Source organism: Maniola jurtina, chromosome 15, assembly GCF_905333055.1.
Source record: "Maniola jurtina chromosome 15, ilManJurt1.1, whole genome shotgun sequence".
Classification (NCBI taxonomy): domain Eukaryota; kingdom Metazoa; phylum Arthropoda; class Insecta; order Lepidoptera; family Nymphalidae; genus Maniola; species Maniola jurtina.
Genome location: NC_060043.1, coordinates 2,098,881 through 2,124,586, shown reverse-complemented (window position 1 = coordinate 2,124,586; position 25,706 = coordinate 2,098,881). Strand labels below are relative to the sequence as shown.

The following is a 25,706-nucleotide window of genomic DNA, read 5'->3' as shown; positions in this document are numbered from 1 at the left end:
AATCTGTCAAGATGGAAGTTGCCCATTGCCCACATATACATAATTATTTATTTGAAAATGATGTTTTGGAAAACTCAGATACTTTGGATCGTAGGCGCGGAATAGTCCAAGAAAATTGGTTCAGCCGTTTGAAGGTTATCAGCTCTTTTCTAGTTACTGTAACCTTCACTGGTCGGGGGTGTTGAAAATTTTTAATTTACACTTGTTATACTAACGATGATTGTTCAATTGTTACTATCAATGATTATCTATTTGAAATTAGGATATATAGGTTTACAAACCGCAAACGATCATTTCTAGGGTTCCGTGCCCGAAGAGTGCCAACGGGACCTTATTACTAAGCCTCCGCTGCCTGTCCGTCTGTCCTTCCGTCCGTCCATGTATGTGTCTTTCTCTCAGCGGGCTGTATCGCATGATACTAATGGGCTGTATTTCATGAATTTATTGCAATTATAGCTTTGAAAATAGTTACTACACGTACCTAGGTCCTAGGTCTACGTATTACAATACCTAATGTGTTAGATTTTCATTTTTTGCCTATGAGTAAAACAGGTTCAACCTCGGGAAAAAATCGAAATCTGATGTTAAGAGGGCTCTCTCCGTCACTCGTTTCATACAATCGTAGTTCCAATTTCATTTGAATATTAAGCAACCAAAGTCCATGAAATTTTGCAGACATATTCTAGAAACTAATATCTAATATCTGTGGTTTTCCAGATTTCTGTTAAAATATTTGGTTTCAAAGTTACGCGGTCTTAAAAATTTTCATACAAATCTTTGAGCCCCTGTAATTTTAAAACTACATATTTTTAGAAAAATCTAAAACACCACAGACACAGATATTAGTTTCTAGAATATGTCTGCAAAATTTCATGGACTTTGGTTGCTTAATATTGAAATGAAATTGGAACTACGATTGTATGAAACGAGTGGAAATGAGTGACGGAGAGAGCCCTGTTAAACAAGAATAACTAACTGGTCTAGTGCGTGCAATGACGCTAAATCTAGTCATAGTTTTTTATGAAGTTTGTTCACTAACATGGCGACGCTACACCCGCAGGCGCACTTAATCCATACTAATATTATAAATGCGAAAGTGTGTCTGTCTGTCTGTCTGCTACCTTTTCACGGCTCAACAGTTTAACCGATTTTGATGAAAGGTACAGAGTTAGCTTAGGTATATCCCGGGGATGGACATAGGCAATTTTTTATCCCGGAAAATCAAATAGTTCCCATGGAATCAATAAAATAATTAATTAAAAACCGAACTCCACGCGGACGAAGTCGCGGGCATCCTCTAGTAATCATTATTTTCCTTTTATTTCATACTACAGTGTTTGTTTACTGTTTTTTATTATGTAACACTGTGTTTCTCAAATAAATGTTTTAAATTGTAAGAATTAAATAGAATTTTATGTATAAAATATAATTAAATATAATTTTAATTAGGTACTATTATATAATTCTTATGGTTTTTGCAAGGGTTTTTGTAATAAAATAGGAATATAAATAAGAAACACAAGTCGGGTAGCGACACAATATTAGTGATCAGACTTTACGAGCAAGTGCGTGTCAAAAAAAAACACGCTTAGGGTTCCGTAGTTATCAGTCATAATAGAAGAAGAGATATAATCTAGGCAATAAGCTAAGCTAATTCCTAGCTGTATGAGGTAATCAAAATCAGTTATCCGAAACAAAATTATTTTTCTTGTTAATTTTACTCTCTCTCTACTAAGTAGGTAATATAAATGCGAAAGTTATGTCTGTCTGTCTGCTAGCTTTTCATGGTCGAAATAATAAATTTTGACTAAAGATCCAGCGATAGCTTGCATCCCAGGGAAGAATATTAATATGCTCTTGTCTACTTTTTGTCCCGGGAAATCAGACATATTGAATGCACTCATAATAATATAATACTCATAAAAAGATTGATAAATCGAAAAGCGATGCTGAATCGATACTATGCGATTGTATCGCTAGTGAGGTGGAGAGTAGCAGAGGGCGAGGAAGGTCGCCTACGCAATGGATCGACCAAATTATCCGCTGTGGGCGGTGCCGTGCAGGACTGTACCAGACTATCAGCTAGCAGGGAGAAGTGGCGAATGCTCGTGAGGCGTATAACATGATCTGCCCCCGAAAACGTCACTTCATGATGACCACGGCCGCCGTTACGACGAAGGTGAAAAGCTACTGAATCGCTACTACCACGCATTGCAAAGCGACTAATGTCCAAAAGTAGAGACGCAGACGCACGTTAACGGAACGCGCTACTGAATCGCTGCAAAAATTCACAGTGGGAGACCTCTTTAAGGGCTACTTGTTTTGTTACGGAACCCTTCAAACTCTGTATTAAGTACAACACAACTAACCGTGGTTAAATATAACCTGGCAGAACATGTCATCCTAACTCAGTGACAGTCAGATGCCGATGACCGGCGCACGCGCAGACTATATTAAGATGGCGTATTTCAGGCTATTTTTGTTTTTATTCCTCATTGGCATAGTGAAAAGTCAAGGGCCGAATCCCTTAGTGCGTGTAGCCAGTGGTATTTTGCAGGGCACATGGAAGGTTTCCACAAACGGAAGGAATTATGCAAGCTTCCTTGGAATACCCTATGCCAAACCTCCGGTTGGAAAATATAGGTTTAGGGTAAGTGATGTAAAGATCACCACAGTATCCGTATACCGTGGAAACTTATCGATTTTGCAGAATAAAAAGTTTTCTACATCCGCCCCCAGGATGCAAGCTATTTCTACCAATACTAAATTTCGCCGCAAACGTTTAAGCGGTTGAGCCGTGAACAAGTAATAATATATAAATAATTTTAGTAGGTATGGAAGTATAACTTTTTTTACAAAATCCGCTCAAATGGGTGCGGATTTTGCAAATACAGGCATGTACCTATACTTTGCCTTTTTTAATTTTTCATAGATAAACAAACCAAAGAAAATTTTATCCAATTTCATCACCTAAATCCACGTGGACGAAGTCGCTGGCATCATTTAGTATTAGATACTTAGATATAATAGCTGGTGATAAAGTCGTTGCGTACGGTAGGTATATTGTTAACAAAGGGACACGTGCCTAGATAGGATAATATATATAACGTAGCTAATTAACGTGAATTTCATCTTCAAAGACATAATAATACCAAGGACGTCGAGGTTCTTGTTTTGTATTACTAACTAAGGACTAACTACACATTTAATATGTACATAATTTTACTGTAGGTAGGTATGTTTTGTATCGTGGTAGATGCGTACAATGTAAACAAAGTTTTTTCATATATAGGAAATATCATGAAATTGAAAACATGAGAGTTATTTTTTAATTCAAATTATTTGCAAAATACCCAAAATAGAATTGAAATTGGGCTACAGATTCTTCCTAACATAATATTATGTGGGTAGTTTAGCAAGGGTCTGTGTCTAAACCTATAGGTGTTTCTTTAAAATCTAATTCAATGTTTAAAAATGCTAGATTTCCATTGGATTTCTACCTGCGTAACGTATGTGTGTCATGACGTTGTTGATTTTTCAATTTTCTAGTTTTTTATATAGTTATTTACGCACGAAAATGCCTCAAAATTTGGCCTAAAATAGAGGTTTTTCAACGCTCATAACTTTCATAATAAATATAATTTGGCAAAATTTATTATTTTAGGGCATAGATAATGAAGAGATAAATCGATATCTGGCTTGATTTTAGGCCCTTTATAACAAATAATAGAATAATAGGCGTAATACGTTTGTATGAAGAAGCGCGTAAGAAGAGCCTCCTTAACTTTGCAAAGCGATCATTTGATCGTCATAGAACAAAGCCGATTTGATAATAACAAATCGCTATTCGCCAATGCTAAAAGTATCGTGTGTTATGACCCTATATTGTTGAAATGTTAATTTGCAGTAAAGGCTATAAAGTGCAGTTTGGTTTGAACTGACACTTTACGGCTAATTAGTTACATTTAATTAGTGCTGTGTTGCTTCATTGTATTGTAAAATGGATCGTTTTGAATGTACCTACCTCAATATATACAGAAACCTCAATATAAATATAGAAACAATATAAATGTAGGTTCGAGTCTAAAAGCCTGAATAGTTCAACGGTTAAAGATAGTGAAATCTGAAAGGTCTTAGGTTCAAATCCGTGAGGCTATTGTCATATCAGTCTGCCAATCCGCACTTGGCTGGCGTAGTGGATTATGGCCTTGTTTTTCAATTGTTTTTCAGTGTGTCTACTCTGTTTGTCCGACCTAATCTTCGGTAAGACTCATCCAATTTTGACGAGGCTTTCGCACTTTGCAGGCTTATGAAAGTGATTATCTAGGCTACTTTTTATCCCGGGACAGAGTTCAAACAAAGAGATCCTACGGGGTTTTAAAAGTCTAAGTCGCAAACAGAAGCTCTGTAAAAGCTCTAAAACTCACAAATTGGGTAGATACGCAATTTTAATATTATAATACCCCAATTATCATTTTATCCAAATTCTTGAGATGGAGTCAAACTTATAATAATGTAGTACCTAACTAATATATTACCTATATTATATACTTAATATAATTAATATTATATAGAGGTAGGTTTGTAAGTTTTTTTTGTAGGAAATTATCTCTGGAATTACTGAACCGATTTTGAATTCTTTTTCCTGTAGAATTTCTTTCACCAGTAGAAAACTACATTATCTATTCCTGAGTGACATAGGCTATAGCCTATAGGTAGGTATATATACCTACCTATTATTTTTTTAAATAATTAGAGATCCCTTTGTAATAAACTACCCGTGCGAAGCTGGGATGGGTCGCTAGTAATATAATAATATGTTTTAGGCAAAGGAAAATAACACGCGTAAATCTAAGTATGCCTATTTGGTATCTACATGATGGGTATCTAAGAGTATAGGGACTGACTCGTTACTATTACATAATTTATCAGTCATAACTCATAAGTTGACTGATAAAGACAATCGGATCCCTAAATACATATTGAACAATTATTTATTGATCTACGCAATATTCCTTTGTTTGTAGAGTAAATGAACTTTGGCAACGTTCAACACCATGATCAACCCATGACCGGCCCACTACTGAGAACAGGTGACCTCTTAGAGTGAGAAGGGTGTAGGCCATAGTCTGCCACGCTGGCCCAATGCGGATTGGCAGACTCCATCAACATCTGGCAACATGACAGCTACATATAAAATATATTTTTATATAAAGTTCGCTGGGGAAGTGATGTCCAAAAATATAATATACATACCTTATATTAACGGGTATTGAAACCCCTATGCTATGTATATTCAGCGATATTAGTTTAGGAGATATGATTTTTTTTTGTAATTTTTTTCATATTTTTCATCCATCCGTATTGTTTTAGGAGCCGCAACCTGTGAAACCCTGGGCAGGAGTGTGGGATGCCACGCGAGCTTTATCTGATTGCCTACAATATGACCCCTTCCGAAGGAATATTGCAGGTAATATGTATCACAGTTTTAGGGCTACTATGAAACGCATTTAGAAAAACTTTCCTCATTATGTTGAGTATAATAATACTCAATATCAATCAACCTTCAATTACCTTTGGATTTCCTTATTTTTTTGGGACAAGATAAGGCTTCGGTTACGTGAGTGATAGGAATTTTCTTGAAGGAAACCGTAAAAAAGCCTACATTAATTTTACTGTCGTTGCGTAAGGTTTAAGTAGATACTAAAAAACGACACGTTCTTAGAAACGATTTTTACGTTACATAATACGCATAACTTTTATCATAATTTCGCTATGATATTGTCTTATTACGCGTCCAATCGTTTTTCTTATGGTATAATAATATTATGTTGGACCCTAAATGATACCTAATGATTATGTTTTAAAAAACTTGGTCTTGAAAAAACTTATTTTTCTAAAAAGTAAATCGACTCCAAAGTTCAAAAGAACTGAAAAGTATTAAATAATTTCCTTTGTGTAAGTATTTCAAACCAATCCATATTTTTATATTATAAATGCAAAAGTCTGTCTGTCTGAATTTTACGGCCCATCTTTTGGTATATGTACATTTTTCAGATATGCACTTTTTGTCCCGGAAAATCATCTATAACAGGATTTTTAAAAAACTGATATCCTCGCGGACGAAGTCGTGGGCAGCATTTAATAAAACATAATTTTGATGGCAAAAGTAGATAATCATTAGTATGTGAAATTCTACCACGTTACAATGGTATAAAATTGCACCAGTTCCCTTACAAAGGAATGCACGTGATACAATCTGGTTATCTACACTTCGTTTGAGTTTAAACTGTTAAAATGCTTTGCATTTCTATTCAACTCAATGCAGGAACAATTGTTGGAAAATAGATGCACTTGGAATTCACTCTGGCTTTGAACTGGTCTAAAATGAGTTCTTATTAAAATTTAGGTTACGAAATAGCATAGGAGATTTTCCTGTTTCGGCGAAGGAAAATTCAGTAATATCATTTAAATAACATAATTATACGAGTACTAGAAATAAGCTCTGAAAATTAATTTATAGAAGTGCAGCCGTTAAAAATCATTAATTAAAGTGAATGGTTGTAGTTGCATTATATTATTACCAAGCATTTTGAACAGTTTCCAAAATTGTAGCGCTGTGGACTCGTTTGGGGATTAAACAATTTGTTTTTATTTACTTAAAATTACAAACTACATGAATATATCTCGTTTAATAAATTACAAGTAGGTATAATCTGATTCCTATTTGGAAGGTCGGAGGATCGATTCTATGATCGTACGTCTAACTTCATGTGCATTTCAAGCAATTAAGTATTACTTGATTTAACGCTGAAGGAAAATGTTGTGAGGAAACAGCGTGGTGGACTAATATCTAAGCCCTTCTCATTCCAAGAGGAGACCTGTGAGGCGATCTTAGTAGTTCGCCGGCGCGGCGATAAATCTAGATAGTGCACTATTTTCATGCAGGATAAGAGCAATAATAAATAATATGTCCCCCAAGACACACTGGCGCACTTTTCACTCCGACACCGGAGCATCCTCCGGAGGTGTTAATTTGAGAATTTTCCTACAGCACTTCCCAACGCTCTCGATACAAACGTAGTTTGATTCTCATTAGGATTCATATCTAGCATAACCGCATACACAAATAATTTGTTCTAAACGGCCAAGCTATACTTTTTTACCAAGATGTAGGGTTTGTAGAATCAGAGCTTGTAAGTAGAGTTATTTGTTATTTATTGTTACAAACTGTGATAAGGTCAAGAGCACTTAAAAGCTATATACTTTGGACTTGGGATAGGTCCCATGGGCAGCACAAATCGAAGCTCAGCTAGGGGCTTGGCTCTACTAGAGATCTCATAACTTTTTAACAGTGAACGCAGTATGAGCTTGTTTGTCTTGACAACCAAATTCTTATTTGCAAACCATCAAAAAATGAAAAGTGGGATAATTTGTTCTAGAAGGTATCTAAGTATCGAGTTTAATTGGATAGTTTTCAAATAAGAACCAAAGTGCGTTTGTTTGGAGCGCGCTACGAATAAACTCATCTTAAAACACCTAAATGCAAAGTCAGGTTTATGGTGTACGTGTAGTAGAAACCGGTCATGTGCGAGTCGTACTCGCACACAGTGTTTCGTACCATCGTACAAGATATCACTGTGTACTTTTTAATTTTTTTTAATTTACCATTACGAAATTTTTATTATTTGTTATTATAGCGGCAATAGAGATACACACTTTATGAAAGGAAATCGGCTAGCTTCCATATAGTTTCACTTAGAACCTATTACGGTTCATGAGATACAGCCCGCTGGCCGACAGACATACAGACGAACGGACAGACAGACGGACGGATTGCGGAGGCTTAGTAATAGTGTCCCTTGACACCTTTCGAGTACGGAACTCTAATAAGGAGGGTAGGTAGATAAACTGGTACTAAAACAGGTTTCTTGTTCCTTGTGACAGCCCTGAAAATCATTCCATGAAAAGGATGACACTATACATTTATATTTCTCTTTCCAGGTAGCGAAGACTGTCTCTTCATAAACGTCAACACTCCAAACCCAAATGCTGGCGCCTTAATGCCGGTGGTTATCTTCATCCATGGTGGCGCCTTCATGTATGGAGGGGGAGGAGGTTACAGTGCTGTGCATTTGATGGATAGAGATATGGTCTTTGTGACGTTGAATTATCGATTGGGACCTTTAGGTAAGATTTGATCAAGGGACTAACTATTACCACCGAATTCATCTAAGGTGTGAATTATTCAATGCAATGCATGCCTTACCTATTTCACATTTCACCACAATTAAAAGCTCCATCTGGCGATAGAAGGGCTGCCTCATTTTTTGCGCAACGGTTCAGCCTGGCTGTCCAGCGCGGAAATGCAGCCAGTTTCTTGGCACCATTCCACGCGGGTATGATTTTTATAGTAATTAGATAAGCCTAGCTTTAAGTTTAGTTGTAATATTCTTAATAAATAAGTGAATCTACTGTAAATACATCTACTTCGCCAGGTTTCCTGAGCACGGAAGATGAGGTGATACCCGGCAACGCTGGTCTGAAAGATCAGGCCTTGGCCTTGAAGTGGATTCACGATAACATCATGATGTTTGGTGGAAACCCTCACAGCGTCACTCTCACTGGCTGCTCAGCTGGGGGTGCTAGTGTGCACTACCAATATCTGACACCACTTTCTAAAGGTACAGTAATCATTATTATTATTTACTAGAGGATGCCCGCGACTTCGTCCGCGTGGATTTAGGTTTTTAAAGATCCCGTGGAAACTGTTTGATTTCCGGAATAAAAAGTTGCCTACCTATGCCAATTACAGGGACGCAAGCTACCTCGGTATAAACATACAAATCGGTTTAGCGGATGGGTTTTTAGAAATCCCGTGGGAACTCTTTGGTTTTCCGGGATAAAAAGTAGCCTATGTCCGCCCCTGGGATATAAGCTATTCCAGTAGCTTTCGTCAGAATCGGTTAAACTGTTGGCCGTGAAAAGGTAGCAGACAGACAGGCACACTTTCGCATTTATAATATTAGTATGGATTAGGCGGCATTTTTTTTTAATTCTTTATTTGAACCAAAGACTAGTTTTACATGATTCTACTTGACATCCTGAAACTCTCTTGAGTTTACGTGGATGTTGCACATTCCTCTTAAATATCTACGATACTGAACTAAAAAACTATAGTAATAATGATAAACTATGGCATATTATGTAATCGAAGCTTACATTACATTTTCATCAAAGGTTACATTTTCATGGAAGGCCTCACTTTCATCGCAGGTTACATTTCCACCAAAGGTTACATTTTTATCGAAGGTTACATTTTCATCAAAGGCTTTCATTGAAATTTAACGTTTCCATATACATATAATATAGGTAGTATTGGAAGCTTTAGCAAATTGTATTCAACATAAAAGCACAATAGTTACATGAATGATAGGTAGGTTAGGTAGATATCTATAGACTAGATATTAAATCAATCGATCAAGGAAAAAAACGACTTTTGGAACTTTCTAGACAATAAAATAAATTAACGAGATCGAAAACAGCACTCCACGTGATTCGTTTCATAACATGAATAAAATCCAGACTTGTTACTGTCTAAGGGTAGATTCAGATAGGCGTGAGATATCGCACGTGCCAAAAATCGTGCCTCTACCGTGTACCCAGAAATTTAGTTCCAGGAAAGGTTGTTGGCTGTGACACATAGATCGATTTGACGACCTCCCTGGGAAAGTGCTGTGGACTTATAATGTGAGGTCCCGGGTTTGGAATTTTACTATTTCTAAATCCCTGGTTGATCTGGTGGGAGGCTTCGGTCGCGGCTAGTTACCAACCTACCGACAAAGCCGTGCCGCCAAGCGATTTAGCGTTCAGGTACTATGCCGTGTAGAAACCAAAGGGGTATGGGCTTTGATATAAACTGCCATACCCAATTACCCATTGCAAGTTAGCCCACTTCCATCTTAGACTGCACCATCACTTACCACCAGTGAGATGGCAGTCAAGGGCTAACTTGTATCTCAAAAAATCGATCATTTATTTCAGCAGGTGTGTCACATGATGTTAAATGATTACTGCCTCCCCTTTTGCAGCAACAGAGGAACGGCCATTGCGTTATCGGAAGGCTTTCCAGGAATTTGTTGATCCGGTTTTCCAATAGATAACGATGTTGAAATCTAAAGGGAACATCGCCCAAGGGAACTGGTTTTACTTTTAACCAAAGGTTGCCTGGTGGAGATTGCTCTCAGCAATAAGGCCGCCTATGCATACAATTGTTTTTGGTTTCTTTTTTTTCTTGATTGCTTCATGTTTTGTGTGCAATAAAGTTTTCTATCTATCTGGTTCTACACTTTGCATGTGCACCAGGCACCCTGTATTGTGGGTGAAATTGCTTGTGTATGTTTTATTAGTGCGTTTACTCTTTATTAGTGCATACTTGTATAAGTGCATTTCCCTGAAAAACTAAAAAGTATTATCACTCTGTATCTCGTCGTGCCAAAATTGCGCCTTCGAATGACCTTCTGGATACAGCCTTAAACCAGCTTAAACGCTGTTTTTATCCTTGGTTGCCGAGTCGAAACCTATTTGTCACATAGATTATGTCATTCGTCTTAGGCTTTTCTTATTAGTGTTCCGTAAGTCAAAGCGAAAATCCAAAACAATCTAAAAATTTTACACGTAATATGTACCTACCTGCAAGTTTTTGTGCCCCTTTCACTTACAATACCTAATTATTATTATTAAAACATACCTAATATTATAGTAGAACTTGTCTATTTTGAAATGACGCGCCTCACTACATAATTTTGTGTAGTAGTGATGTGTAAATTGCGGTGGTGGAGCGCGACATTTCAAAATAGACAAGCTCTAGTTGACTGACCCCCTACTAAATGGATAGATGACATCAAGCAAGTCGCAGCGAGCCGCTGGATTCAGGCGGCGCAAGATCGTGGCTAATGAAAATCCCAGCCTATGTACAGTTATAGTATTCTTTCGTTTGACATGATGATGATGAATATTAGGGCATCTTTAAACCGTTGAAAAAAAAACAGTTGATTCGTTGGCCTTAGTGGCTCTTTGGACTACTGTGTATATTCAAGGCAGACGTTAGATCGACTGGGTATGACCTGTTCCTGTCCAGTCTATGATTGCAGGGATTACTAGGAATGATATAATCATATAACGCTATTCCGCTTTAGCTCTAAAGTAAAGTCTGAGCTAAGTTAAAGTACGCTCTATTATCTCGGCATTAGACACATTGTCGTCCCGCGTTTTGTGTGCCCAAGGATTTACTCTCGCGTTACAGGTAGGCACTAGGCATAGACCGTAGTGGAGAGTCCGTTCACCCTGTAAACAGGAAAATAGGGAGCGACGCACTCTGAATGTTCCTTATCTAGGTACCTCTCTTAAGTAATTAATATGGCGAGACTAGTCTCATCACCTCTAGACAAATATAATATGGAGATTACATTGTCATAGTTTCCCTATGCTAATAAAAACTTTAATGCTTTGTAAAGATGTATGTAGGTCAATAAGAATACATAGTTCACTAGATACGCCGGTGTATAGCTATCAATGTATAATACTTACTGACTTATCACTAAGTTTGCTTTAAGAATTTATCTTCTTAGTAAAGAGGTTCACTTTACTCCGACATAGTAAAGACGACCCTTCAACATAGACTTTCCGACTTTCATATAAACACAAATACTTCTAAGCAATTACTAGGTATACACAACGCTCACACATTGGCAGGCACTAAAGATTAGTTATAATATTATGCGCTCGACTTACTTATGTTCCTACTTGTGTACTGCAGTCTTCACAAATTAACAGCTGTTTTCGCGAAACCCAGAAGAAAAATGAATAAGACGGGTTCTTTTACTGACGTAGAATGCATCGTCTCGCTCTTTACCTTATTATAGCATCATCTTTATACCTTCCGTATGTACTACTATGACACAAGCTTACATTATATATCAACGTACACAACTCAAACTGCTGGATCTAAAAACTTGCGATGTTGTCTGCAGGTTTTCTCTATAACGCAGACCCCCACAAAGAAAGTATTTTCATAACGTCTTTCCAGGTACTTTCCACCGAGGCATAGCATTCAGTGGTTCAGCGTTCTCATCATGGACGTACGCTGTCAAACCTGCGCAGAAGGCCAAAGCACTGGCCGCCATTGTCGGCTGTCCTACCACCACCACTCGTGAAATGGCCGAGTGCCTCAAATACCGACCCGGGGAAGTCATAGTCAACGCGCAAATTGAGATGTTTGTAAGTGAATAGAATAAAAACCTGTCTGCAAAATATGAATCTACAATTACTGTTTCTACCGAGAAGAAACATTAAGAGGGCGCTCTCCGTCACTCGTTTCATACAATCGTAGTTCCAATTTCATTTGAATATTAAGCAACCAAAGTCCATGAAATTTTGCACACATATTTTAGAAACTAATATCTGTGTCTGTGGTTTTCCAAATTTCTGTTAATATATTCGGTTTCAAAGTTACGCGGTCTTAAAAATTCACATACAAATCTTTGAGCCCCTGTAATTGTAAAACTACATATTTTTAGAAAAATCTAAAACACTATAGACACAGATATTAGTTTCTAGAATATGTCCGCAAAATTTCATGGACTTTGGTTGCTTAATATTCAAATGAAATTGGAACTACGATTGTATGAAACGAGTGACGGAGGGAGCCCTGTTAAGAACTAAAGTTTGGTTCGGGTTGAATATGACATAGTAACCAAATTTCAGGCACCGTTAAATCTTTTCTTGCATTTTAGGATTGGAAACTCCATTGGTTCACTCCGTTCACGCCAACAGTGGAAGCTCCAGGAACAAGAGATCCCTTTCTGTCTCAGTATCCTTACATCGCAAGCCAAGCTGGCGCTATGCACCCTCTCCCACTTATAACTTCCGTGACGTCTGAAGAAGGACTGTATCCTGCTGCGTGTAAGTTTTGCTTACATCAGCCCCGACGCTAAATTACTGGATAATTTTATTAGTCGTACTCTCTTCCCCCGTACCTTACCCTGTAACGGGGATAGAGAAAATTTTTATTTATACATCACAACCTGTAAAGAATAAGAAAATAACGACTCAAAGGACAGCGTTATCTCTTTGATAGCCATCTCTGCTAGGCAACGTTATAGAATAAGATAAACAGCTTAGGTACAGGTGAATCTATATAAAGACGTCTTTAACGCATTTTTCCTATTCACAGTTTTATTTTATTTATACACAACTGCATTGAGAGGAATTTCCTCCTGATTTTCTCTTTCCAAAAGCGTTTCATTTCAGCTTTCCCTTTAATAAAAAATCAGAATACGAAAGTGCTCTCTTTCGAAGGAAACGCTTTTGGAAGAAAAAGATCAGATAGAACAGCAGATATTTTGTGAGAGATACCCTAAGAAAGAAGTAGCACTCCTTGCGACCTATTGGGAAAACACTTGCAGGTGGTGGATACAGATCTTTTGATGCATTTGTCCTTTTACTTATCTATATTAATAAAGTATGTACCATCGTAGCTCCCGACTGTATAAACCAATTTCAATCTGATTTGAAGGATGGTTCTCAGATGTGTTGGTACTCTCTCATGTAAGATACCACCCTCGACTAGTGAAGTTCTACTTTAAAAAACCGGTCAAGTCCGAGTCGTACTCGCATACGAAGAGTTCCGCACCATCGTAACAGAAATCTAAAACCAGTTTTAAAAATTTGCAAATTAATGCCGGACAGTCATTTTGATGTGCGAACTTGAACGAATTATATCATATACACCTCGTAAAATCAGAGGTTCATCAAAGAAAATAACTTACTCCAGGTCGCTTGTGTCCAGGATCACACTAATATCACACTAATATTATAAAGGCGAAAGTTTGTGTGTATGTGTGTGTGTGTATGTTTGTTACTCCTTCACGCAAAAACTACTGGACGGATTTGGCTGAAATTTGGAATGGAGATAGATAATATCCTGGATTAGCACATAGGCTACTTTTTATCCCGGAAAATCAAAGAGTTCCCACGGGATTTCAAAAAACCTAAATCCACGCGGGCGAAGTCGCGGGCATCGGCTAGTAATACATATATCGGGAACTAGCCGATGCCCGCGACTTCGCCCGCGTGGAATCAGGTTTTTGAAATCCCGTGGGAATTCTTTGATTTTCTGGGATAAAAAGTAGCCTATGTGCTAATCCAGGATATTATCTATCTCCATTCTAAATTTCAGCCAAATCCGTCCAGTAGTTTTTGCGTGAAGGAGTAACAAACATACACACACACACACACACACACACACACACACACACACACATACAAACTTTCGCCTTTATAATATTAGTGTGATACAAAATTTATTTTTTGTGACGGAACCGCAAATTCACGATTTTTCGTTTACTTATGCTTTATACATTGCTACGTAGTACGTGCCAAATTTTATGGTCGGTTCACATTATTCCAGTAGCATTCCAGTCCAGCATTCCAGTCCAGTGCTGGAATGCTACTGGAACAATGTGAACCTGCACTGGAATGTACCCATTCCAGTGATCAATCCAGTCCAGTGACTGGAATGACGGTCTATTTTTCATTCCAGCTCGCCCATTCCAGCGCCACTGGAATAGTGTGAACGGCCAATCCAGTGCTTGATTACACGTTTTATGGTCGGTTCACATTATTCCAGTAGCATTCCAGTCCAGCATTCCAGTCCAGTGCTGGCATGCTACTGGAACAATGTGAACCTGCACTGGAATGTACCCATTCCAGTGATCAATCCAGTCCAGTGACTGGAATGACGGTCTATTTTTCATTCCAGCTCGCCCATTCCAGCGCCACTGGAATAGTGTGAACGGCCAATCCAGTGCTTGATTACACGTTTTACAGTGAACACGCATTGTTGTTTTTTGTGGAGTTCTATAGCTAATTCCTAACAATGAAATTAACTGAAAACCAAACTCTTCTGTTTGTTTCTTTGTATAGAGAACATGTGTGTCTGTGGGATATCACTTCAGAATTTTATAAACACAAAGGCATGCGCCAATCCGCCCTGCAAAAAATTTGTGAGGGTATGCAAATAGAAGGTTTTACTGTAGAAGATGTAAAAAATAAAATAAAAAGTATGCGATCTACATACTACCTTGAACTGGACAAGATTAAAAAATCCTCCACTTCTGGAACAGTTTTAAAACAATATCTAAACTCCTTTCTTGAAAGCATTGTCACTATAGTGTTACCGATCTAACAGCTTTTGAATGACTGGAATAATGTGGACGATATAATCCAGTCCAGCACTGGACTGGATTAACTCGCTGGATTACTGGACTGGAATAATGTGAACTGACCATTACAGTGAACACGCATTGTTGTTTTTTGTGGAGTTCTATAGCTAATTCCTAACAATGAAATTAACTGAAAACCAAACTCTTCTGTTTGTTTCTTTGTATAGAGAACATGTGTGTCTGTGGGATATCACTTCAGAATTTTATAAACACAAAGGCATGCGCCAATCCGCCCTGCAAAAAATTTGTGAGGGTATGCAAATAGAAGGTTTTACTGTAGAAGATGTAAAAAATAAAATAAAAAGTATGCGATCTACATACTACCTTGAACTGGACAAGATTAAAAAATCCTCCACTTCTGGTGCTAGTGGTGATGTTTACCAGCCGAAGATAAAATGGTTCGCCGAGTTCAATTCATTTATAAGAAATGCAATGGTGAAAAGAAAAGTACAGGTTTGTTTGTTAAGAAATTAAATTATTCAGAATTTATTAATGAAATTATATAATTCTAAGATTATTTAGAATGAATGATAAATTGAAATGAATTTTCGTCTACAACCAGTGACTATAAAATTTACAGTTACCTACTTTTTAAAAAATCATATTATTTTGCCACGGTACTTTCCCTTCGTTCACAAAATAATTAGTATACTGTGTTCTTTTCGATGAATGGTTACTGCCTTGCTGTGTGATACTGTTTAAACCGCGTACGTCAGTTCTCCACATACCTTCAATCAAACTGTGGGTATCAATATCATCGCGGTCAACAGAACAAGTAGTTAGATAAGCGCTCGACTTTTTTCGTAACCAGTTGTGTAGAGAACAAGCTGCAAATACAATGTGATCCACAGTATCTATCTTTGTCGAAATAGCCTTTTCGAAAACTCGAAATCGGTTTGCTAATATTCCAAAAGCATTTTCGACAATGCGTCTGGCACGTGATAATCTGTAATTAAATATTTTTTCTTCAAAACTTAAATTGGGCCCAGGATATGGTTTCATCATGTATGTTTTTAATGGAAAGGCAGCATCAGCTACAATTACCCCTCCTTCTGGTATAAAGCCGCTAGTTTCCAATTGATTATAGATAGAACAGTTTTTGAAAATACCACCATCAGATGCACTTCCATTTGCTCCTACGTTGATATAGGTAAAGCAATAATCGTGGTCTACAAGTGCCATTAAAACAATGCTATTATCTTTTTTATAATTAAAATTCACACTTCCATACTCCTTGGAGCCCGTAATTTTAATATGTTTTCCATCAATCGCTCCGTAGCAAAGGGGAAAGTTCCACTTATTCCGAAATCCTTTCTCGATTTGTCCCCATTCGAGTGGCGTACTTGGTACCTGTAATAAAATAATAATTTTATTTTCAGGAAAATACAGAATCTCAATCTAGAGTGCGGGCTGATGACGATCCCTCCGCTTTTGCACCAGAAACTCCTACACCAGAAACTCCTACACCGGAAACTCCTACACCGGAAACTTCTGCACCGGAACCACGAAAGAAGAAGTAACAGAGTTATCTGCAATTGTCAAAAACATGAAGGAGATCAAAAATGACTTCTCCAACTCAGAAAGAGAGGAAGATGAATTTGATATCTTTGGAAAATACATTGCAACGCAATTAAGAAAACTTTCCACAGAACAGGCTATCCTAGGCCAAGAAGAAATACAAAAAGTGGTAACAAAATGTAGACTGAACGATTTGAGATTTAGTAATACGAGTTATTCTCACATACTACAAGCGCCTGGTCCAAGTTCTAATACATTTTCAATGAGTCCAGCATCTACTACAGACACCCAAGCCACTGATGATTCACTTAATTTATTGTGTGAAGATACAGAATACGCCAATATAATTATGAATGCTTTCAATCAAGCTTAAATGTGAAATAGTGTTAAGTATGAGGAAATTATAATAAAGAAAATTAGTTACCTTGATGTGATCTTTTAATGCCCTTTTTATTTCTTGACAAACTTCTGATATGATTTGCGATATAGATGATTTTGGCAACCGAAACAGATGACTGAGGCTTCTGTAACTATTTCCAGTAGATAAAAAGGATAGAGTGACTTCTAGTTTTAATTTTGCAGGTATGGCATCTCTTAATAATGTATCGTTACGTTGAATATTGTTTGAAATTAATGATAACAACTCCTCAAAATTTTCTGCTGTCATTCTCATTGCCAATCTATATTCATAGGCATCTTCTGATTTCAGCTGTTGCAAAAGCATTGTTGAGCCTCCTTTTACATTTCTTTCGCTTATCCAGTTTCTCACCCAAATCCGCTTTTTTCTTTTTAGTTCTTCTTCAACTACATCAGTTACTTCTTCTAACAGTAATAATTGAACAGTTTTAAAACAATTTCTAAACTCCTTTCTTGAAAGCATTGTCACTATAGTGTTACCGATCTAACAGCTTTTGAATGACTGGAATAATGTGGACGATATAATCCAGTCCAGCACTGGACTGGATTAACTCGCTGGATTACTGGACTGGAATAATGTGAACTGACCATGATCGTAGGTCATTGGGAAGTACACTAAGTATAGGTTTCTTGACAGACACGACAGGGAGACAGACATAAAGACAACGATAGTGATCCTATAAGGGTTCCTTTTTCCTTTTGAGGTAGGGAACCCTAAAAAACATAGTTAACGATGGTGTTGTTACTAATAACAATTGAAAACGACACCAAACCCCAGTGGTGTCGTCCAGTGCTGTCATTGACAAGACATATTGTAACTACACTGGCATAATTGTTTACAGCATACCAAACAGACCCAACCATTCTACCAGAACTAGAGTCAAGATGGGAACATCTCGCTAGCAATATTTTCGAGTACAACGACACTTTGCCACTCTACTTGCGCGCAACTGTTGCCCAAAAGATTAAGGAGAAATACTTGGGTGGTAAACCTGTGGGGCAGGACACGTTCGCGGGACTTGTTCAAGTAAGCAATAGACAGTCTAAGAGGAAAAAAAGTTGGCGTTAAGTAACATACAAGTTGAAATTTTAATGGTTTTAGAGCCGTGGCTAAGTGAATTACCTTACTATCTATTTCGACCATTTATATTTATTGACCCCTGTCTTAAAATAATAAAAATTGAATCAAAGTCAAAGTCAAAATCATTTATTCAAAGTAGGTACAATTAAACTCCTCTTGATGGTCGAAATTGTTTTTATACGATATACCTAGTGGTGACAGGGAATGAAATCGAGAATCGAGAAATTATTGCACTAATATACCCTACTTAGTTTATTTCGTTATATCGTTTATTTTGTTTCGTTTGCACATATTTCGCAGATATTTAATTATTATTGTTTTTGTAAAGTATTTTGTTTAGGTATTAAGTTTTGCAGTTAAAACTGTTAAAATGTGAACATTTTATTCTCTCAGGCCCTCGGGGATCGCATATTCCTGGTGGGTGTCGGCAAACTAGCTCAAATACATGCTCAAAGATCCGGTAAACCGACGTACCTCTACCGCTACTCCTACCGCGCGGAAAACAGCTTGTCCGATCTATTGAGCCAAAGCAACATAGACTATGGTAAGAATTTGATATAAGGTACCTACAATGGTACCTACAGATATAATGCATAACTGAGTAGGTTCCTGCGGTAGTGGAGCGGTGCGGGAGGGGTGTGATGACGTGACGCGAGAGCTCAGTGATTCGTCAACTTGGGACTACTACGAGTATCATATTCTCTCCCGTATCGCCCCACTACCGCAGGAGCTTACTCAGTTATGCGCTATACGGGCTATAATTACCTGTACTGAACCGACAGACATTATAATATATTATATTATGCATTGCGATATGGCTGTGACTGATAAAATGGCGTAGAGTAGGTATCAGTTATCACCATCATCATCAACCCATCGCCGGCTCACTACTGTGTAGTATCACAGAACATCCTCTCAGAATGAGAAGGCGTTAGGCCAAGTCGGCCACACTGCCTCATTGCGGATTGGCAAACTTCACACACCTTTGGCAAAATTAAGGAGAAAATGCAGGTTTCCTCGCGGTGTTTTCCTAGTGATATTTAAATGCTAAACGCACATAACTCCGAAGCGTAAGAGGTGTGTGCCCGGCATCGAACCCTGGACGTCCTGAATAGGAGGAATAATAATCTAGAGCCAAGACCACATTGACCCAATGTGTTTGACCAAATACTCGGCGAACGTTTACATGACTGCTCGGTGTACGCGTGTATTTTCAAGCCAGAGCCAAACAACAAACATTTCCGGCTAAAGCCGGGCGCCTGACAACCCTTCATAGCAATATGTTACATCCTATAAACCATTCCATAAACAGACAAAATCTTTGTTATTTCAGTTTATCCCACTGACCTTTATACTCAATACAAGAACGCTGGACTTGCGATTGCTGACCTATTTTTAAACTTGATTTTTGGAATTTTGGCGCTGATATACTTAGTAGCAATGAGCGTCATGTGAGCGTACTCGGAACTAAATCTTGAAGACATCTATCAACACCTTGTCAGTACCTATTCATTAGACAACAGGTGTCAATTTTAGTTCTCTGTGAGCTCCGTGGGCGCTTCAAATCGGCGCAAAAAACATCTGTCATTTTGTATCGCATACACAGGTATGGAGGTTTGGAAGAGTCCAACTTTCAACGTAGGTACTCTCAACTCTTCTCAACGTACCTACCTACCTACCTACGAGGTAGGTACCTACTTGAATATGTCCAGTTCAGTGGTTTGCCCCCCCTTTCTTGCGCATCAAAAAGCAAGCTATCCACTCAGTTGTTAGGTAGGTACTTTGACAAGCTAATCCTATTACATTTTACAGGGGTGAGCCACGCGGATGATATTCTACTGCTGCTGGTCCAGTTCCCATCAGACCAGCCCCGTCCAGCAGACCAGCAAATGAGAGAAGCTCTTATAGATATGATCTACAGTTATGCCAATACAGGGTAACAATAACAAGCAATTAATTAATATTATTGCTGTTTAATTGCTATCTGAGGGGGACCGGAGATTCAACCTTCTTAGGTTTTCTATAGCTACATAAGAATTTTGTTCTATTTGATAACCTTTCAAAAGCCCCTTTTTAATAATATAGACTAGGGTGGCCGGTATATAATACCTCATAATATTACTCGTAACTATATCTATTCATAGGGTTAGCGTTCTATTGTTTAATTTTCCGACCTGCCGGGCAAAATTGCGGTCATTTACGTTATGAGTGATGAATAACAATAACGTTGAAATAATATGCTCGGCCTCCCTCAATATTTACTGAGCTCTCCTGCTCGCCGCACTATTTAATTTGCACGATGTTTGTTGCACAAATTGGCAAACATGTAGGTAACTTAGAGCGTTTGTGCACTCACTCGTATTCAATTCGAATTCGCTTACGTATAATTATGATCCATATTTTTAACTCAAAAATCCATAAATACGAATCGTAAAAATACGAATGAATAGACAACTTTCGTAAAACAAATTTTTGTTAAAGATTTTCTCGCGATATTTTATAATTAATATTTGCTTACCCCATCCCCGGACCTCCGAATTGGGGATCGACGTGAGAATATCATAGATATATGGAGAATATCATCTCTACGCTATCAGTGCTACAACCAATAGGTACTCATTCAAAACTCATCAGTTTTCTTAATTCCTATGTTTTAGAAACAGGACGGTTGATTTTGTAGCTCCTTCTCCTCCTTCCTTGTAGTTCCTCTAGCTTTATTCAAAAACTGATTTTCAGTCGCAGTACTAACTACCCGCCTTTTTCCAGCGTTCCAAGAATCCCAAACGGTCCCGAATGGTCACCAGTGCGGCCGGGACAAGCTGAGCTGGACTACCTTGAGATAACCGGACCTAAGAGCATGGAGATGAAGACCAGCGCAGACTTCGGGAACAGAGCGTTCTGGGACAGCCTCGGCTTCAACGAGAATGAAAACTATCGTGTGAATATAAGAGATGAATTGTAGTTTTTTTGGTACCAAAATTATTCAACAGTGTAGGTAGGTCTTCTTTTTCTTGATGTTGGAGGCTGTGCAGGGCTCTTCCAGACCCTTTACCGTTGTCGATCTATTGTGATAATTTTACAGTTCCCGTCCTTATATAATACTGATTGCCGCTGAAGAAGAGTAGTAGGTATCACCATCTCAACCCCTCGTCGCCCATCACTCTGTAGGTACTGATCTCCTCTCGGAATAAGAAGAGTTTTGGCTATGTTCATACTTTACACACTTTTGAGAACATTAACGACAACACTCAGATATGCAAGGTTTTTCTCATGATCTTTCCCTTCACTGTTAAGGTAAGTGATACCTATTTGATTACTTGGAGACAGGCAACATATTTAGGGGACATAGCATCTGTAGGTAGGTATCACAATATTCTACGATGACGACCTTGGAAACTGTCTTTACCTTTGCTTAGATTTGTCTATTTTTATAATTCTCTGCAATAGGTAGTTACCTAAATATTTTATTCGTAATTATTTTATTGTAATTCATACAAAGTAATTATACTTAATTATTTAATTAAATGAATTTAATTTAATTAAATTACACTAATATTATAAAGGCGAAAGATTGTGTGTATGCTTGTTACTCTTTCACGCAAAAACTACTGAACGGATTGGACTTAAATTCGGAATGGAGATAGAATATTATACCCTGGATTAACATAATATGCTACTTTTACCCCGAAAAATCAAAGAGTTCCTACGTGATTTTGAAAAAACTAAAATCACGCGGACGAATGTACCTATACTCAAAAAGCAATGATACTTGATAGCCCAGTGGTTACGTCGTCGGCTCTCATACGCATGTAGGTCGGGAGTTCGATCTCGGGCACGCACCTCTATCTTTTCGAAGCGCACACCGTCATACCTAACTCCGAAAAGTTAGAAGTGCCTGGATGGATCAAACCCCGCACTCCGGACTGGCCGACATCTAAACTGGGCTATCACCGCTCTGATGCTTCTGCTAATACCCGCACCCGTTTCTATTAAGGCTACACACACGCGCCAGTGACCGCAGCGACGCGCGACGGTAACGGAACGTCAGATTGGACAAGGAACTGTGATGCACGCCGCTGGACCTGGCACGTTTCCTGTCCAAACTTCATGTCTTGTGTTCAAGATCAAGGCCTTCTGGACAATAAATACTTGTTGGTTACTATCTGATGCCCGCGACTTCGTTCGCGTAGATTTAGTTTTTAAAAATCCCGTGGGAACTGTTTATTTTGCGAGATAAAAAGTTGCCTATTCTCTAATCCATGAAAAAAACCACATCGTTCCGTTGCACCGTTGCGGGGATTGAAGGACAAACCAACAAACAAACACACTTTTGCATTTATTAACATCGCCATTTATTTTGTGCCCTGGATTCTAGGCACTTAGTAAATTGGCAGAATCAAAGTTACATTGTTGGGTTAGTAGAGTACCTATCAGAAATAAATCATTTGTCGAAAAAAATTCTGTCACACACACTCTGTGAACATCAGATGCGTACCTACGACCAAACCAGTAAAATTATTATATGCGGCCGGCCTAAAGGCAAGTACGTAGGTAGGTACCAACTCTTAGCAATGCCAAGAAGTCTACCCAACAATGAGCTAACTTGATCCTGCCTATTTTCTTAGATGATATCATTAAGTTTAGTAATTTGAATCTACATGAATGTTAATTTTGTAACCCTTTAGGATTTAGTTAGCTAAGATAGCACAAAGTATCTACATATAACTTGTGTGATGTTATTCTGAAACTTTACCTAATTATGTATGCAAAACTTCAGTGAATACTTGTTATTAAGTACCTACTTATGTAAATCTATTTGAACATGTTTACAACGTAATTTTTTGAAGGCTTGAGAAAGCCTAATTTCATATTTTACAATATTATTATAATCATATCAAAAATAGAGTGACAAGTGAAATCTTATATTGATTTGGTGTCTAAGAAATATCCATTTACTATAAAACACTATTAAAAATGTTTAGATGTTAGATTATTTTCATTATTTTCCAAGTCACAGAATCTTAGTATTTTTTTTAAGGAATTGTGGCATGTATAATTATTATGATTAGTGAAATAAAAATCAATTTATAAGTTAGTACATATTTTATTTTATACCATTTCATTCCATGAAAAACCTATCCTTAATTAGGTACACTTCCCCTATAATAACTATAATATTAGTAGTTTAGAATAATAAAAGCAACTGTTTAAAATTTAAAAAAGCTAAATTTTTGTATTTTTTTAACAAACAAGAAAAAAATGCATTCTGAAAAGAAAACTATTATGTATTTTAACAGGTAATTCTCTATATTTAGGTATTTATAAAAAAAATGAAAATACAAAAGCAATTCCAAACAAATAAATAAAAATATTAGCATTAAAAATAGCTATGGAAGTACCTACACAGTAAACATACATAAACTAATTTACATAAGTATGCTCAAACACACACATTTAAATAAATTGCTTAAACATTACCAACACAACAAACTCAGACTTTTATAAAAAAAATAGTACTAACAAACACATCTAGACAATAAAATCTGTTTTTAGTGTTAGTTTCATTGTTTTATTACAAAATTGATAAGTACCCACATATTTGGAAAAGTTATAAAATTAATTTACATGGAATTATAAATTCTTTTTATACTAGACTATTTTTTTATTTGACAATAGTATTTTTTTTAATTAATACACTTTACAAAATTATAAAGCTGTGCTGTGTGCTTTGCCAAAAAGTGCAAATTTAGAAATGAAATTATTATTTTAACACCTATAGTAAGCCAATTATATGTATTTTTAATGTTTCTTTTGAAACTTAAGTTTAAATAAAACAAATAAGCAGTATAAGCAGTTTCTGGAACTCACTAAAAGTTTTCAACAGTATTTAGATCATGTTCAAAATTACTTTCCAACCCCTGACCTAGGACAACAAAAATTCCAGATAATCCGATTACTAATGTGTTAAAATGATAATTTATGTTAATTAAATCTTTTTGAGTCAACATCAGGACATTATTGTGAAATTCAACAATGAATCACAGCGTTACATCAGCATATGAATTAAATTTAATCAACAATGTGATTAGACAAGCTTACAAATGGATGTAGGTTACAAAAATAGATATATGCAATAATCAGTGGCATTCACTTCATACAAGCAATAAGGCACTCGCCTACACTTTAAAATTCCATTAAAATAATACAAGCCATTTTTTTCGTTCCTATAATTCAGGCAGAAATAGAATAGAAAAATAGAAAATATTAAGATAAATTACGAGTAATCATTATTAGCTTCTTTGATTTAAAGATAAATTACAATTCAATACTCTGCCCTTATGCACACCACTAGTTATAATTTTATTATGATGAAAAGAGCAAAAAATAAATGTATTTACTTAATTTCTACATTCATTCATCCTTCTTATCTCCAGCTGCAACTGTAATCTTCTTCTGTAACTTGCTGTGCTCTTCTGCAAGTCTATCATATTCTTTGTTCAAACTCTCTGCTTGAGATTTTACAGCCTCTTTATCCTTCTTTTCTCTAGCCAACTCTTTTTCCAGAAGTTCTATTTTACTTTCTAACTCTTTGCGGTCCTTCTTTGCAAACTCGTCGCCTGCACCTTGTTTTTCGAGCAAAGATCTCGCGGCGACCGTTGCACTTTGCGCTTGGCGGAAATTAGCTTCTGATTGAGCGTAGAGGTTGGCTAGCTCGCAAATCATCTGAATCAGACGACGAATGACAACGAGAAGGAACAATGCAATGCCGGAGATGTAAAAATTCCTTTGAGCGCGGAATAAACGCATACTACCTTGCATCTCGGCGTCCAAATGCTGGTGGTCGGACGATTCTATATTTGAATACTTCTGCATCTCCCGAATAGCGTCGAGAAGACATAATACCAGCACAGCGATCAGCACCACGAAGTAAATCGATGCTTGAGCACTTACATAAGCGAGAAACTTAGATTTGAAGAACTTATTCCATCTCGTAGGGCTTGCGATCGGCAAAGCTAACAATAGCACGAACGCAATTTCCGCGTACAAAAATGTCGCAATAATGGTCCACTGGAGACTCATTTTTGTTGATTAGGTCCTGCTTGAGCGTTAACTAAGATGCCGAGAAGAATGATTTGGCTTTTTGAATGTTTTCTGATGAAAAACAACACCTATAACTTCGAGAATATCGGTGACTCATGGGCCATGGCCGGAGTGCAAAGTCAAAGTCAAAGATGTCATTTGACATGACGTGTACTTTGTCTATGGAATCTACCAAGAAGCTAGAAGAAATTATGGATACGCCAAGATGTCCGGTCATGGATCGCATGGGTCGTGTTGGTTGGTTGTTAGATCGATTGTACCATCCAAATCACTGTAACGAAGCAATAATTATAATGATTACTAAT

General features: G+C 37.3%; 3 protein-coding genes and 1 long non-coding RNA gene across 6 annotated transcripts; 1 reads left to right on the top strand and 3 right to left on the bottom strand.

The window, feature by feature from the left end:
- The first annotated feature begins 2,357 nt into the window (after positions 1-2,357).
- LOC123872414 (venom carboxylesterase-6-like) lies at positions 2,358-24,542 on the top strand. 3 transcript variants are annotated; one of them, XM_045916680.1, is made up of 11 exons: positions 2,358-2,650; positions 5,374-5,470; positions 8,005-8,190; positions 8,499-8,684; positions 12,089-12,279; positions 12,795-12,963; positions 18,062-18,246; positions 18,694-18,844; positions 20,113-20,236; positions 21,067-21,238; positions 22,295-24,542. In XM_045916680.1, the coding sequence occupies exons 1-11, from the start codon at positions 2,423-2,425 to the stop codon at positions 22,313-22,315; spliced, it is 1,710 nt and encodes a 569-aa protein (XP_045772636.1). In that variant the 5' UTR covers positions 2,358-2,422; the 3' UTR covers positions 22,316-24,542. The 3 variants fall into 3 exon arrangements, with proteins under 3 accessions (XP_045772636.1, XP_045772634.1, XP_045772635.1); XM_045916678.1 differs by having other exon boundaries at positions 21,067-21,295; XM_045916679.1 differs by lacking the exon at positions 22,295-24,542 and having other exon boundaries at positions 21,067-21,826.
- On the bottom strand, positions 15,352-15,948 carry LOC123872443. Its single transcript, XR_006797479.1, has 2 exons — positions 15,873-15,948; positions 15,352-15,518 (listed from the first exon to the last, which is right to left on the bottom strand). It is a non-coding gene; the product is annotated as an uncharacterized LOC123872443 (long non-coding RNA).
- LOC123872426 lies at positions 15,953-17,829 on the bottom strand. Its single transcript, XM_045916703.1, has 3 exons — positions 17,227-17,829; positions 16,329-16,634; positions 15,953-16,230 (listed from the first exon to the last, which is right to left on the bottom strand). The coding sequence occupies exons 1-3, from the start codon at positions 17,680-17,682 to the stop codon at positions 16,048-16,050; spliced, it is 945 nt and encodes a 314-aa protein (XP_045772659.1). The 5' UTR covers positions 17,683-17,829; the 3' UTR covers positions 15,953-16,047.
- Positions 23,385-25,537, bottom strand: LOC123872430 (B-cell receptor-associated protein 31). The gene has a single exon (XM_045916713.1). The coding sequence runs from the start codon at positions 25,378-25,380 to the stop codon at positions 24,712-24,714; it is 669 nt and encodes a 222-aa protein (XP_045772669.1). The 5' UTR covers positions 25,381-25,537; the 3' UTR covers positions 23,385-24,711.
- Positions 25,538-25,706: the final 169 nt, after the last annotated feature.